Here is a 16,590-nt window from a genome sequence, read left to right as displayed (position 1 = left end):
TAGTTGTGATGCTGGAGATGTGGCTGGAGAAGAAAGAAAAAGCTGAACAGCCTCAGGTGTCAGGTGCTGAATATGCCATTTTCCTCTAAAGCCAATTGGTTAAACTAGTCTGGAGAACAGATTTAGGGAGGACACAACTTCCAGGTTTTGGGTCTTATTGCAGCGAAGAAAAACTGCTCAGCCTTCTCTGGGTATACAGACTCTGTGCAAGAGCTCCATGTGAGGCATCTGCCAGTGCTATTGAGCTTCAATGTTTGTAGTGCAGATATTGAACAGGGAAAATGTTGGGTTACATGTGGAGTCATTCATATACCTCCCATAGCAAATAACTCCAGAATTCCTCAAAGAGAAACTGCTCAATTTATTGTGTTTGTAATTGTTTTTCCTGGCACCACTTAACCATCCCCATGTGGTTCCTCAGGATGAGACAGGAGCATATCTCATTGATAGAGACCCCACCTACTTTGGTCCCATTCTGAACTACCTCCGGCACGGGAAACTCATCATAAACAAGGAGCTTGCAGAGGAAGGTAAGGGGAAAAAGCTGGGAAGGACTTTAAGTGCAGTTTGGTAGCAGATCTGAGAGCCCTCAGCAGAGACCAGCTGAGTGCACAGGGTTCCTGGTGCTGAGGTGTGAGCGACCACATTGGCCAGGAGTGCTGTTAGTCCTGTTAATTGCTTATTAATGGGGATTAAATCGTTAGATTCTGTGTGTTCTGAAAGGAGAGGCTGCTGCTCACAGCACAGCCTGTCGCTGTGCTGCTGAGCTCAGAGGCTTCTGCCAGCAGAGCCCAAAGTCTGTTGTAGCCCATCTCTCCCTCACAGACTCTGGTTCTCCCTTAGCAGGCTGGAGAGAAAAATCTTTGATAGCTTTCCCTTCATGGGGCTGTGTGAGCAGAATAGAGACTGTACCACAGGATTTCCGATAATCCCAGGGAAAGGGGAATAATCTTCCTGAAAGATCCTCCAAATCACACAGGGAGGTGACAGCTAGTTAGGTGTCATCTCCCAGCCTGAGAGCATGTTGGTAGCACAGTCTGTTCAGCAGTTGGGGTTCTCACATCTGGGCTAGATTTGGAGCCAGGAGTAGATGTTGCTTTCTTGCAGCAGAATCATCTTCATGCTACCCTGTACAAAGTAACAGTTTGTCTCTGCTTTGGGTTCCTCTCAGGGGTACTGGAAGAAGCTGAGTTCTATAACATCGCGTCCCTGGTGCGGCTGGTGAAGGAGAGGATTCGGGACAACGAGAACAGAACCTCCCAAGTAAGGCACAGGAACACTTGTGTGTGATGTCAGTCAGTTCTGGAGCACAGCAGAAACACAAATGTGGCTGCAGACACTTGCAGCAGCAGTTCTTTGGCTCAGCAGTCACAGGGGAATAAGTGCTGTTGGGTAGATCCAGGACAAGGCTAGAAAGGAATCTGCTTTATGGCTTTATAAAGCACAGACCATCAAGTCATCTTGTAGCACTGCAGGGAAAGGCAAGGAGCAGTTACACAGGAGGGGACAGGAGCAGAGAGAACTGGTTATAAAACCAAACACACTGCTGTGGTAAAGAGCAGCTCAAACTCTTCCTTATCAAAACCATTTTTTCCCTTTATATCCCATGGCAGTTTCTTCCCATTGCTACTCAGCTGATATTAACACACTCAGGAGATTCAATTTCAGGAATGTTTTCAAAAAGCAGCAAATGGCTTTGAAAGCCAAAGATGTTTTGCTTTCATTGGCCCTTAGATGCCCAGAAAGCTTTTAAGAAAAGTGTGACAGCCACTGGCTGTTCTAGAATCATGGGATAAAACTTCAGAAAGCCTCCAGGGCTCTGACTTTCTTGGATAGTAAGACAACAGAGCAGGAAAGGCTTACTAATCTTCGAGCTTGCTACTACTATAACAATTACTAATGTGACACTGATTTTATTGTCTGTGCTTCAGGGACCTGTGAAACATGTGTACAGAGTCCTGCAGTGCCAAGAGGAAGAGCTCACACAGATGGTGTCCACCATGTCTGACGGGTGGAAATTTGAACAGGTACTGTTACCAAAGAATGGCAGAATTCCTTTGAAAGAATTCCTTTGGCTATGGAATAAGCAGAGTTTTCTGTTGAACTGCACTTCACGTTGCTCTACTCTTCTGAATAAGCAGCCTGACCTGAGCAAGAGTTCACTTGTGTGCAGTCACTGACAGAGAAAGGCACAAGTCACTAAACTGCCAAAGAGATTTAATTTTCAATCAGGACTTCTTGTATCCTTGTCAAATCCCAGAGCAGTTTTTCCCTTCTGCATTTCATCACAGACACCAGGCAGCAGTTTTATCCAGGAAAATTATGAGAGCCATGAAAAAACACAGCATGCCATGACTCCTGCATTTGCTCAGAGGCACTGAGTGACTTACATGCAGCTTAAACCCCCCCAAGGGCAATAGCCTGAACAGGACAGTCACAGTGCTAGAGCTCACACAGCTGTACAGCGACAGGGCCATGGTGCAGCCCAGTATGTGTCCCGTGCTGAACTGGGTCCTGCTGGGAAGCACACTGTGGCTGCAGCCTGCTGCCAAGGTCTGCCCAGATGTGCAGCCCAGCACTGCTCCTACCCTCCCCCTAATCACACCTCTTGACAGGCAGAAACATGTTAGGAAAGACAACAACAGATCTCCAGATTTGGGACAGAGAGCCTATTGCTAAATCCTAACCTGGCTGCCAGGGACTGAACAGAGCAGACATTCCCTGCAGGGGCTCTTGGCATCCAGTCACTTCATAACCCCAAAGAACTGGTTCAGAAACTCACAGGAAAGCCAGAAGTGGGAAAAGCTCTTGCAGGCTTAGTGTCGGTCAGCCTTGGGTTCTCAGAGGAGTCAGGTTTTCTGCCTGGTACCATTCAGTCCTGCTTAAATTAAGGATAGGATGGAGATTTGCTATTTTAAACAAAAATCCATTCTCCTGTCCACCTGCAGTTCCACAGTCTGGAAAATTGCCATTTTCATCAACAGATACTTTGTTGAGTAAATAGTGGAGTGTGGTGTTGAAATATCCAAGAGCTTAAACACTCGATACAGGGAGCATGGAAGCAAAATACCTCTTTTTTTCCCATCCTCTGTGTTTTGCCTTTGGCACAAACATCAGAGCCTATTACAAACACTACTGGAGGCCAGTGAGTACAGCAGCCCCCCAGATCTTCCTGCAGCTGCACTGCAACCATACAGATAGGCATCTCCCTGGGAAGGCTGTTGACTGCATCTGTTTGTATATAAATATGGAGCTGGCTCCTCTAAAATCCATTAGGACATGGAAGTTAGGGTCACACTGCACATTAAAGTTCCCTGGATAGACTCAGTTGGTAATATTCACGTTGCTTTCTTCAGATAACTTAGGTTTATTCTCTGGAAAGCAGAACTGAGTTGTAAATGACAAATTAGCTTTTCACTCCAGGATGTCCTTTTAATGGAATAATGATAAATGAGACAGATGGGATTTATTGGATGGAGTCCAGACACCCTCAGCACAACAGGAATAGAATATAATCCCATTTACATAGATCCCAAACTCCACCTTGACAGCATCTCCACGAAGGACAGTGCTGGTTTGCCGCATGTCCCCAGTTAATCCAACATCTGTCTAGGGTAGAGAGCTCTCATTTGCACATCAGGGTCACAGGGCAGGCTGAGAGCTGAGCTCAGCATGGGCCAGGCAGTCTGCACTGCCTGCCCATGGCTGAGTGAGGTGGATATTGCATATTGCACAATCTGTTTTTCCACCCTCAGAAATTGGCCAATGTTCTGCTGTGTTCAGCATTAGTTTCAGGCTGGAATTCCTTCCCGGGGCTCCAGGTGCCACTAGAGGGCTGTGGAGCTCGGCTGTGTCCCTGCCTCACACACACAAACACACAGGAGGCTGCTGGGACACTTCAGGTCCAGAACAGCTCTCCCGGGACAGTCCTTCCCCACACAGCAATTGTAGGAACAAAGCAGAAGTCAAGGCTTACTGATAGTACCTGTGTGTCTCTCCTTGCACAGCTGATCAGCATTGGATCTTCCTATAACTATGGAAATGAAGACCAGGCAGAATTCCTCTGTGTTGTGTCCAGGGAGCTCAACAATTCTACCAATGGCATAGTCAAGGAGCCGAGCGAGAAGGCCAAGGTAAGGCACCTGCTCAGGTGTATCAACTTGAATTCTCCTATGGAAAAAAAAACCACCTTCCTGCACTTACAGATCCATAATCTGCACTAGTAGTTCTGTGTATCAGCTTTGCCATTGCCTCCTGCATCATCCCCTCTTGGAAGATTTCATGTTTTACTGTAGGACAAGAGCTAAGGTTCTGTGCATGCTTCAAAATAAGCCCCAAAAAAATGGAGGAATGAGAGACTTTTTAGGGACCTTTGAGGTTGATTACATCTTGCAGTTGAAGGATGTTTCAGGGAAAAACAAAGGTTTTGTTTTCTTTCAATCCTCCCCGTCCCTGGAAGTGTTCCAGGCCAGGATGGATGGAGCTCTGAGCAACCTGGTCTAGTGGAAGGTGTCCCTGCCCATGTCAGGGGGTTGGGATGAGATGAGCTTTAAGGTCACTTCCAACACAAACTACTCCATGATTCTACAAATTCACTTTTTTTTCCCCCTAGGACAGAAAGAAAAGGCAACATCCTTACTTTCTGGCAGGCAGCTGAGCAGGATTTCTAGGGAAGGAGCTTACTCACCTTTACCCAGCCTGTCCTTTGTCATGGTGGCATAAGAGCTCCTCTCACGTCAGTCCACGTTTCCTCTCTCTGCAAAAAAACAAGGACTCTAAACATTACCTTTTGCATCTGAACTTGTCTGAGGTGTTCACAGAGATCTCTTCTGTTTCAGATTCTTCAGGAGAGAGGATCCCGGATGTAATTCCAGCGTCCACTCCATGAAAACTCCCGGATGTCACAGGGCAGCCCAGCTGGGCACAGCATCTCCACAGAGCAACCAGGCCCTTGCACAGTAACCAAGCTAATGCAAAGCAAAGCCAAGCCTGTCCTGCCATGGCAAATAATCCTGGTCATAACCAAAGGCTTCTCTCTTACCCTGGAAACCGAGGAAGGAAAAGACTCTTCCAGTTGGGTAGTCCTTTCCACAAGTATTTGTTTTATTTCCTTGGCCAGCGCTGTATTGAATTTTCCCAGCAATGGCTGGGCTGGATTCCCAGTCAGAGCCTTTGTGAAGGTTGCTCAGGTCCTCAGGCCCTTGTAATCAATCCCACCTTCCCCATCCTGGTGTGGGTGGGAAGATCCACATTTGAGCTGTGCCATTTCTTGCACCCGGGTCTGCCACCAGAAAAGTGCAGGGACCTTGCAATGCTCCCCCTCCCCGCCCCAAATCAGAACAGGGCTTGAAAAGGAGGAACAAAACAACCTCTCCTAAACAACCCACACAAACTTTTCCATCCTTGCTTTGTATTTGTTCCATGTTCAATTCCTAAGAGCTGAGTTTAGATCTAAGGGGAGGGGAGTTGTGTGTCCATCTGACACAGGTCTCACTGTTAACACTAGTACACGAGGGCTCCTGGCATTTTCCACAGCCCATTACTTCGCATGCATAAACAAAGAGGCCTGTGTTCACCCAAAATAGTGATAGTTCTGTCCTTTACACTCCTCTGCAGAGGAAGAGTGGTGACATCTTCCCCTCCAGTAGCCTGCCACGGCCATATCTTAGCCTGGTGTAAAGCCACAAGGTTTAGGGACTTGTTGTTGCCAAGTTCAGCTTTGCCTTGTTTGTCTCCAGCAGTGTGGGCTCTGTCTCTTCCCCCTAACCAGGGAGGGCTTCAAGCAGTTTCTTTTGTACTGTAGCAAGCAGGTAGGTTGGTTTGACCCCACAAGATCCTTTGCAGAGGAGATCCCCTACTCAGAGTGGTTTATCTGCAGCCCCTCGTGTCCCTCCTTTCAGAGACCTCCAGTGACAGGGGGACATCACAGAGCTGGGGTGGGGGGTTTGGTGAAAAGTTGCCAAACTGTTGTAATGTTTCTTGTCCAAAGTGATGTGTCAACTTCTGTGACTTTTCTTTCCTTTTTCTTTCTTTTTTTCTAGTTTGGGTTTTTTGGGGTTTTTTTTTTGGAATGCCTTGGATGGATGTGCAAAATGTTCGTTTGTGCCTCTCTTGAATTCTGATCTTAGCCAAACTGCAGTCACTGGTTCCCCTCTGTTACTCTGTGCCACCCCTAACCAAGGGCATGTCCCTCCTAGTCTGATAAATGGAATTTCTTAGGAATTTGCTGCATGTTTTTCCCCTTTCATCCTGGCTTTGTTCTCTGTAGCCCTAAGTGTCCTGGTACTTGGGTCTTTTTCTGTCAAGTCCCAAACTGACATTACAGCAAAGCTTCAGAGACACTGGAATTGACATTGACATGCTCAGCGCAGATGTTTCTCAACAAGGTATCAGAAAATTCCTCACCACCAAAGGAGTTGGGCTCCTTTCTGGAGGACTTCAGCTGCCTGTGGTCTCCTGGAAGTTTTGAGATACAGTTAGGCAGGTTTCCCATCCGAGCGCTTGTTGCTGACGGCCTTGCAGCAGCATCACCAACGGTCCAACAACCAGTTCAGCGACCAAGATGTGCAGCAAAGACACCGAGTGGCTGTGCTCTGCCTCTCCAACCCTTCTGTCCATCCTCTCCCCTGCCCTCTCCATCCTACTTTGCCAATGTACCTCCTCCGGTGGAGCCTTTGCCTCATTCTCCAGACAGACTGGTTAGTTGCCTGTGCTAATCAATCCTGGTAACAACAGACTGTGCCAAATTGTCTTTGAATCCACATTGTGTCAGTTACAGGCTGTTGGATCACAGCTGGTTTGCCATCACACTGCAGAACTCAGCTCTCCTTCCCTGCACCTCCCCTGCTTCTCACGTGGTGAGCTGGTACTGGTGTGATTACACCTCACACCTTGGCTGGACCTGAACAACACTGTGATGTGTATAGATCTCTCCTCTGTCTGTATCTTGTAGCCTCAGTCCTTGTCTGTGCTCACAGCTAAGAAATCAAGAAGCACATGTATGCAAGTTAGCAGCCTAAAAAGCCCTTTAACACTCTCATCTTTTCTCCCCTTCCTCAGAGGAGGGAGTTTCTGGGAACTGGTCAGGAAATGTCAAACTAAAGGCAACAGGAACTGGTCGAGCTGCTTTTGTCTCATCAATGCCAGCTGAGCACCTTGTTCAGCTATGGTCCTCAAGCAAACGCTGGTTGCAGAGGGAGATTTTTCTGTCCAGTACAGCTCAAGCAGATTAAAATAACACCTCCTTGCTTTTCTGTGTCACCAAAACCACCACATGGTGAAGCCCATCGGGATTGCCTGATGCAGAGTGATGCCATTCCTCTGCCTCTGAGCCACAGAGAGCCTCAAAGTTCCCATTACCAGGCAAATGGCACAGCTAGTTAACTGACCTGCACAAGAAAGACTAACTGAGTTGCATCTTGGTTTTCCCTCTATGCTGCTTTCAGCAGTGCCAGGGGACCACAGAATCTTTGGGTTCCATTTCAGGGTCTTTTGAGTTCAACAGAACAAGTTTATGGTAGAAAACCAATCATTGGTACTGGACAGTTGAGTTTTTGGGTGGTATTTAGGACCAGGCATGAAGTCCATCCAGAGCAGGTACATTCCCAGTGGAGGATTTCTCCTTCCCTGACTGTGCTAGGTCACCTTCACCCTGAGACCAGGGCTGGTCTCAACATTATGCACCAGTTGCATCCCTTCTGTGCTCAAACAGGGCTTTTCCTTCCATTGCCTTTCACTCAGTCACAACTATAGCAAAACTAGTGCTGAATTAGGATGAAATTTGTCCCATTCACTCTAAAGTGTAGCATGTTGTGGTGAGTAGAGTAGGTGAGCAGGGGTAGATCTACTGACTGCCCAAGAGTGCTTGTGCCTCTTGGGAAAGTTCACTTTAAAGCATTAATCCTGGGAATGGATGACACTTTTGGGTTTTTTTAACCTTTCCCAGTGGCCTAAATTGTTACATTATGGCAAAACTGGAAAAAAAAAATAACCTCTTAAAGTGTCTTTGTTTCTGCACATTTTTAAACAAAATCGATTTTTCTCAGGGGTGACTGAGTGGGCTGAGGTGAAGGGAGCCTGGTGGGCTGCAGGGTGGGGGGACAGAGCAGCTCCCCAGTCCCACACTGGGCCCTGGGCTCCTCCCCTCGCGTTCGCCTGCAGACCCAGAGGTTTTGTACAGTTTGTCACGTGTCAGTGCCCTTTGCTACTGTTTCTCTTTGTTTATTAAATGTGTTTGAATAACAGTTGAGATGCTGTGATTAATTTCTTTTTTTTGGCTGTTTTCAATAAAGATTCTGAAATGGGTTTGAAAGGTTTGAAGGGCAGTGCAGCTTGCTGCTTCTCCTGCACCCTTTGCCACCTCACACACTGCTGTGTGGGGAGAGAAAAGTGCAGATTGGGTACCTGCTCTGGCTCCAGTTCAGTTTGAACAATGACTTGTCAAGAGGAGAATCTGATTTTGGAGTCCTCCTAGGTTACTTTCAGAGATAAAGGCACAACTGAAGCATGTCTCTGATGTGATACATAAAATCATCTAAACTTCCACGTTTATCTTAACCATTTCCACTGACCAAGCAAGTAGAACATTAATACAGCCATTAAATGTGAGTAGATAAGAAATTAAGAGGATTTCTTTTTGTCAGCTTTCATTTGGTAAACCTCTACCCCACTCTGGACCAGCACCTGACTGTTCCAGACAGTTTCACCCCATCCTCTGCCACAGGAGACCCACACAGAAACCTGCAAAGCTCACAAACAGCTCTCCCCACACAAGACCAGGAACAAGGTTCTTGCCATCACGAAGACAAAAAAAGAATGAACATGACAAGAGTAACTGCAGGTTCTTAAAGCCACTGGCCCCTGGTGTCCTGCTGCTGGGCAAGAGCTTGCCCTGGGCATGTGGCATTAGTCGAGAAACCCATGAGGATGTTTTAAACAGCTCCTATATTACTCCCCACCCCAAAGCTGCCAGCCTGCCCTGCCCTGTCTTCAGTCAGAGGGGTGGGTTAGCTCAGATTTGAGTTCTTTCCTCTTTGCAAAGCTTTGCAGCTCAGAAGTGCCCAAAACACAGAGGTACCAACAGATGGACAGGCAGCAGGGAGAGGCAAACCAGAGAGAGTCAAGCTGTGGTGGTGCCAAAAGTTGGATAACATCAGCAACTGAGGCCCAACATGGGGAAAAGGAGGAGGAGCAAAGACCTAGGTAAAGAATGTGAAAATTTGGATTAATTTAGTCTTACCTTGGGCTTTAAGTGGCTGTTGCCTGATGACTACTGCAAAGGCTGCCCATGGGCACTCTGCCTGCCTCCAGCCCCCTGCAACAGGAGCCTCAAAGCAATGGAGCAAGGAAGGGGCTGACACATCCCCAAACAGCTTTAACACCAGCACAGTGGAAGATGAGATCGTCCCTGCCCAGGGACCTCAGAAACCATGGCCAAGCCAAGTCACCACATAGCATGAGCTGATTGAAGACAACACTTTTCACACCTCCTTGACTCATCCCTATCTCAGTCCCAGGCCTGACTGCTGGGCTGCACTGCCAGTGAACCTTCCCAAAGCAAAGCCACACTCAGGTAGGTGCTGGCATCATCTCAGAGATGGGAACTGCAGGGCTGGCACTGCTGGCACCACACACATACTCGTTCACAAGGTAGGACTTGTCAGCAGAAACTCAAATTCCAGCTAGCATTTCAGGCCTGCAACCATAACCTCCACTTTATGGCTGTTCTGTAAGGCACATAAGCTGGCAAAGCCTTTGTGCAGGACTTTAAGCCAGCCCCAGGTCTGCCAGGCAGGCAATTCCTCACTGCCACATCACCACACAGAAGACACAAGCATCACTCAGTGCTTCCTGCAAAAACCACAAGCTGGAGCTGCCAGGCCTTTGCACCATCCTTCGCTTTCCCTCCCAGGGCTGTGCAATCCATGAAGTCCTTTAAGAAATACTTCCTTTGCTTCTAGCTGGAGAACACACAGGTGATGGCCCAACACTCCCAAGCTGTGCGAGGCTGTGTGGGATAGGCCAAAACAAAAGTGAACCCTGTGCACCACCTTTAATGAGCAGGTGCTGCTGCTGCCAGGAGCCAGCCCAAAGCTCAGCTCTCCCTCTGAGGGCTGTGCAATCCATGAAGTCCTTTAAGAAATACTTCCTTTGCTTCTAGCTGGAGAACACACAGGTGATGGCCCAACACTCCCAAGCTGTGCGAGGCTGTGTGGGATAGGCCAAAACAAAAGTGAACCCTGTGCACCACCTTTAATGAGCAGGTGCTGCTGCTGCCAGGAGCCAGCCCAAAGCTCAGCTCTCCCTCTGTTGCCAAACCCGCTAGAGAAGTTTTTGACTGCAGCAAAACTGGCCTCAGCAGAGAGTTGTGGCTGTGACTCTTGGCTGGGTTGGTCAGAGCATCTCAGGCTGCCTCCACACCCCCTGCCCCAAGAAGGTGTGGGATACCCAGTGAAGGCACATCCCCAGGGATAAACAGCTCCTGTGGGTGAGAGGCTCCATCCCTGGGGCTGTGCCACCAACCAAGGCTGAAGGTGAACAGCACCACAAAAACACCCAAGGAACTTAGCACGTGCCCATGGCGTGATTTGGTCCTTCCTACCCCCCAGAGGCAAAAGGGGGAAATAAATTCCCCAGGTGGTTTTGCCAGGTGCTTGGGAGGAAGGTGTAATAAAACATCAAGGAGATTTTCTGATAGCCACAGAGTAATGTCAGCAAGTAGTGCATGAATCTGAGCAGCAGCACAGGGACTTTAAAACCCCTTTTTCAGCATTTTCTGCGTTGGAAAAGGCATAAAAGGAGTAATTCTACATACCTTCTCTGGAAAGAGAGGCTCAGGTTCCCCCCAGGGCTGGTTCTCCCTTGACTATCATGCTGCCCCCAGGTGCCACCTGGCTGCCTGGGGCTGGGACTCACCTCCCATTAGTCACCCCAGCCTTGTCCCTGACAGTTTGGCCTGGAACACAATCAATTCATCTGTTTTTCTGGCCTGCCTGCTCTTGTCTGTGGATAAAGAGGAAACACGAATTGACATTAAAGATAAGAAAGGGTTTTAGCACCATCAGGCACCTAATCAGCATCCAACTGCCTGGCCTGGGGCTCCAGCAAAAAGCAGTGAAAACTGTGGCTGCATTTCTCCTCTCCACACACCTAGTGGTGCAGAGGTCTGGCCACAGCCATTTGTGCATCTTGCACAACATGTTCTGCTCTGCCTCAGGCTCTGGTATAAAGAGGAAGGTCAGTTCGTCACTAACCACCCACCGTCACCCGGAACAAAGTAATCTGGTCAGATCCGTCTGCAGACAGGAAGTCTGCAGACATTTTCAAGGATTTTTCTTACTAATTTGTTTGGGAAACAAGGACCATAGCTGTGTCCTTCCACCTAGATCTGGTTTTGAGGCAGTTACTGACAGTTTAACCCAACCTTCTTACAGGCAAATAACCCCCACGCACACTCTTGTTTCCAGGGCTGGAGAAACACTTTGGTTTCTCCAAACCACAGTAAAGAATGTGCTGGAATCCCCTAGTAATTGCCTTCAGATTGTGGTGTAACAGATGAGCAAAGCATCACTATTTGTCCTTCTGGCAATATTGCCTAATAGAGACCTCTATCCCTCCTAGGTCTTCCCCAGACTTCAGCAGATGGGAGTCTGATACAGTCCATCATCTGTCTGAGGTGTCAGGAGCCCTCAAGGTTCATGGGTCTCAAACAGAGGTGTCACACAGCATGAGCCAGAGCTGCTTCCAGAGCCACCTCCAATATAAGTTTATGCAAGCACATCTTCCTCAGCCTCCTCTCCAGAGCCATCCCCATTACCCCAGGGAATGCTGCTCTCCTTGGCACCAACCTCTGCACCTACTGCACAACACACAAACTCTGGGACAGCCAGGGCCAGGGGGGATGATGGCAGTCAGGAGAGCAGGGCCAGACTGCACACAAACCATCTGCAATCACCCACCTGCCAAGGATTTGCCACCAGGATGAAAAAGCAGGGACAAGCCACATCTTGCTGAATTCCTGAGAGCTGTCAGTGCATGCTCTGGTGCCAGCTGCCTCCTCTTCCCCAGGCTAAGCAATGTTATCCCCAGCACTGGCTAATGGCCATTGAACCTGGTTGCAGAAGGGAGATTTCTCACCTGGTCTTACATCCACATTACCAGTGATTAATAAGCACAGGACCCTGATCCATTTTGCAGGAGGAAGATGTGGGAGTGATGCTATGGGAACTGCTTGGGAAACTCACGATAGATCAGCACTTCCTCCATCCTTGGCACAGTCCCATCTTCTCAGCACCAGCAGAGTTGGTCTGTGAGGGTTTTGCCAGGGTCATTCTGATCCTGTCCCTGTCCCAGCCTCAGGAATCTGTTTTCAGCTGCTCTGAGCTCAGTTTCTGCTGGGTCTGTCTAGGTTGAAGGGAGAGATCAGAGTGGGAGTTTAATTTGTGACTGAGCCTGGGAGAGAAACAACTTCCTGCTCCGAACCACTCTGCAATCCCACAGCTGAAATGTCACTTCATTTCCTTTGCTTTAAACAAAAGACAAAACCCAAACCAAGCTACCCTCCAATTTCCTGTGTGAGATTCAACCTGCCAGACAATTTGCTAATCTAGATCTCTGGAATAAATTCAACTGGTCTTTCTCAAAAGTGATTTGCAAGCTCTGAGGGTTTGCACTTTGGTTTCCAGGCACAGAGAGCCACAGAACCGTTTAGGCTGGAAAAGCCCACTAAGATCAGTGAGTTCAACTGCTCACCCAGTGCTGCCAAGGCCTCCACTAAGCCATGTCCCTGAGGCATGGCCTGACCCAAAACTGCTGCTGAGGCTACCGAGCTCAGGACTGGCTCACTGAGCCATGTCCCTGAGGCATGGCCTGACCCAAAACTCCTGCTGAGGCTCCTGAGCTCAGGACTGGCTCACTGAGCCATAACATGCCAGTAAGGGAAAGCTGCAGGAAAGAGTTTGTTTTGCCCAGCATCAGTTTTGGTAGCTGGAATCAAGGTTTTCTTGTAGAGTATGCTAGTTGGAGTTACAGAAACACACTTTGGAGGTGTCATCAGAGCAGTTGAAAGCTGCAGGAAAGAATTTGGTTTGGCTGGAAGCAGCTTTGATAGCTGAAATCAAGTTTCTTCTTGGAGAGTATGCTAGTTTGAGTGACAGAAACACACTTTGGAGGCGTCAACTGCTGTGGAAGTGCATGAAATCAGGTTTTAGAGAGAGTTCAGAGCAGTTGAAAGCTGCCGGCAGCAGTTTTGGTAGCTGGAATCAAGGTTTTCTTGTAGAGTATGCTAGTTGGAGTTACAGAAATACATTTTGGAGGGGTCAACTGCTGAGGAAGTGCATGAAATCAGGTTTTAGAGAGAGTTCAGAGCAGTTGAAAGCTGCCGGCAGCAGTTTTGGTAGCTGGAATCAAGGTTTTCTTGTAGAGTATGCTAGTTGGAGTTACAGAAATACATTTTGGAGGTGTCAACTGCTGTGGAAGTGCATGAAATCAGGTTTTAGAGAGAGTTCAGAGCAGTTGAAAGCTGCAGGAAGGAGACTTGCAGCCACCTCCACTGTGTCCCAGGCACAGTCTGTCCCTGAGGGCCACAAGCAGCTGCTGACAAATGGCATCCAGCAGAGATGAGCCACAGCATTGGGCCAGGCTGCACCACTTGGGCCAAGGCTTTAATCAGAGCGAGATCTGGATTCTCTATTCTCAGATTACTAGGTGACCTTGGAAAAATCAGCTAGGATACAGTACAACCTATGTTGGAGAGGATGGCAAAGCAAGCCAAGGTCACAGGATGAAATGACACTTCAAATGTCACTTTAAAAGGAACTTACCATGAGAAGTGCTTGGGTTTCCTACCCCCAACAGACACTGAGTGACCGCAAAAAACAGTTAACCATCCCACTTTGTTTACAGTAAACATCTCACTTCTGTGCATGCAGCTTGACACATTCATAAAACATGTGTCCAGCACACACTGGGGCTGGGCTGAGTGACAGGAGGATGCAGAAACCATGAACAAGAAACCTTCCTCTCCATTCCCATCCCTGCTCCCAAGCCACAAGCATCACCCAGTCTTTGAACACCCCTCCAAGCCTCATTGCTGGGGGCAGTGTTTCTGCCTGCCCCAGCCACAATCCTGACTTCCCCGCTGGGCCCTGCAGTTGGGTCTCCCTTCTGAGTGGCTGCAGGGGAGAAATGAGCTGCTCTTCCCACGGAGTTACTCACCAGCTACAAGCTCCTACTGAAGCCAATACATAAATATCACCATTATTTGCAGAACAGAAACCTCTTCCCAGGAGGTGAGCTACATAAACGCCCGAGACCCTTGGTTCTCTCAGCATAAAGGGCTGCCTGTCCTTGCAGGGGCAGCTGCTTGTTCCCCACCTCAGCTGAGGGAAACTGAGGCACAGAAGAAGGAAGAGTCACTGTGTGACTGCTCCTGGACTGCTGCCATAAACAACAGCTACTAGGGCTGCTCCAGCTAGGGAAATCTAAGAAGGTTTGAATGCTAGTGCCTTGGATGCCATTGGAAGAAAAAAAAACGATGTTCAGATGTGAATGAGAGAGGATTAGCTGAACAGGGCAGGCTGAGAGCAGCCAGGGAGAAAGACTGAAACCATCAGTGTGCTCCCCATGTCCCAGGTGCTGCACAGCCTGGTAGAAGGAAGGACCTTTGCACCAGTTCACCTGCTCCCAACACCAGCAGACTGTTTGCAGTAGGCACCCAGGTGTGGCTATTGCTGTGAGCTCCAATCCTATTCCCAACACTAACAGCCTGAGATCATCACGTGCCTGTGAAAATCTGCCCATGTTTCACAGCTGTCCCTGCTCTGTCACGTTCACTGCCCAACACCAGGAGCAGGTTGCCTGAGAGCATCAAGCCTGTAGGAGCAGAACACACACACATTACCCCTCCACGTTCACACTGTCCATCCTATCTGGTTACCCTGGAAGGGTTAATCCAAGGGTTTACAGCATTGCTGCTACTCAGTGTGGCACAGCCAACTAAGCCAGGGCTGGAACAAACTTGTTCTATTACCTTTGTGCAGGCAGAAGGCAGCGAGGAGGTTGTGTGGTGCTTGGCAGCACATCCCCAGGGTCTTGCAGCGCCGGTGCAGGTGGGAAAAGGTGTCCTGCAGTCAGGGGCAGAAGGTGGATGAAAGCCATGGGGTCTGCAGCCCCACTGGAGAGTCCTCTCCAGAGAGAGACGTGCAGGGAGATGTGAGGGGAGCCAGGAATCTGCTGGACAAACTCAGGAGTTGGACAGGGCAGCTGGGAACAGAGAGGAGCTGTGCTTCTGCCCTTTTTGTGCAGGTTTGCTGTTGCCGGGGAGAGGTTTTAGGCTGTCATCCAGCCAATTCACACCAGAGAGACAAGCACTTGAATTAGTTGCATTATCTGTGCCCAGCTAAAGTGGACAAAGGATTAAAGTGTGCTGAGCACCACCACCGTGATTTGCATCTCAGAGCCCCTTCCCACGGGCCCCCTCTGCTCCCAGCCTTTTTTTTTTTCCCCCCTTGCATTTCTGGCTGTGAGCCAGGAAGCATAAGAGCCCTGTTTACAGAAATGATGCCTAGGTTAATATTGCAAAAGACTTCATCAAAGCTTTTAGTCGCTCCTGGAGCAGAAGTGTCTGACCGAGGGCCACGAGCTGCAGCACTGCCCTTCGATGGACCAGCTCTGCTCTCAGCCTGAGGTATGGAACTAACTCTTCTGCCACCATGGCACATTTGAAATAATGAGCAAATAATCAAACTATAATTCCTCTTTTAAGCTGCACACAAAACCTAAACGAAGCTGTTGTTTTAGGGGAAAACCACTACTTGAGTGCTGAATAAACACTGCGTTCGCAGTGACCTTATGGGCACTTTTTTTCCTGAGCTCATCCAGCTGCCAGAGATTATTATTTTATGCGTGTTTATTCATGTGGAGAGGATGGGGAATGCTATTTCTATATGTTTTGTGCTGCCAATCTCAGAGAAATCTCTCTGGGATCTCTCAGAAGCTCCAGGTCTCGACAGAGGTAAAGCAAAACTCTATCTGCCATCACTGGATCTGAATTAATTAATGGCTTTATAAATGATTTTTCACCACTAGCACTTTGGAGGTAGCTGCAGGTTTCCTGCTGCCACATGCAACCTATATATGTTTCTATTTTTCTTGGCATTTGCAGCATTTCCTCCTCAGCAAGGAGACAGAGTGACCTTAGCAATTGCCAGCAAGGGGACTCCGTGTGATGAAAGCAGGTGAAAGGGAAAATAAGGGCGGAACTAGGTAAAGCCAATTCATACCTCAGAGGAGGTGTGGTCCTGTCCTCTACCTGGCTGTGGTCACAGTCTTGTGAAATATAAAAGGAGAAGGCAGTTGTTTCTTAGGCAATCTGGTGCCAGAATCCTGTAGTGAGAAGGAAGGGAGGTGCTGGTAGATATGCAGGGCGAGAAGTCTGGAGTGTCAGTTGGAAAAGGTGTGGGATGTGCCAGTGCCTCTGAGCCTCGGGAACACCATCAGCTCTTCCCTGCAGGCCTCTTTGCTGGGCTGAGGGTTGCATGGTAGCTGCACTCCCTTCCCCAGCAGGCTGGCTTAGAGGAGAAAGGAGCTATC

At 48.6% G+C, this 16,590-nt stretch overlaps 1 protein-coding gene across 1 annotated transcript; it reads left to right on the top strand.

The window, feature by feature from the left end:
* Positions 1-421: 421 nt before the first annotated feature.
* Positions 422-4,868, top strand: KCTD2 (potassium channel tetramerization domain containing 2; the record flags this gene model as incomplete). Its single annotated transcript, XM_009070059.1, has 5 exons — positions 422-530; positions 1,172-1,263; positions 1,932-2,027; positions 4,008-4,133; positions 4,839-4,868. Coding segments are annotated over 5 exons (453 nt in total), but the record flags the coding sequence as incomplete, so codon positions are not given.
* Positions 4,869-16,590: the final 11,722 nt, after the last annotated feature.

Source organism: Acanthisitta chloris, unplaced genomic scaffold (assembly GCF_000695815.1).
Source record: "Acanthisitta chloris isolate BGI_N310 unplaced genomic scaffold, ASM69581v1 scaffold43050, whole genome shotgun sequence".
Taxonomy (NCBI): domain Eukaryota; kingdom Metazoa; phylum Chordata; class Aves; order Passeriformes; family Acanthisittidae; genus Acanthisitta; species Acanthisitta chloris.
This window is presented reverse-complemented; position numbering and strand designations above follow the sequence as displayed.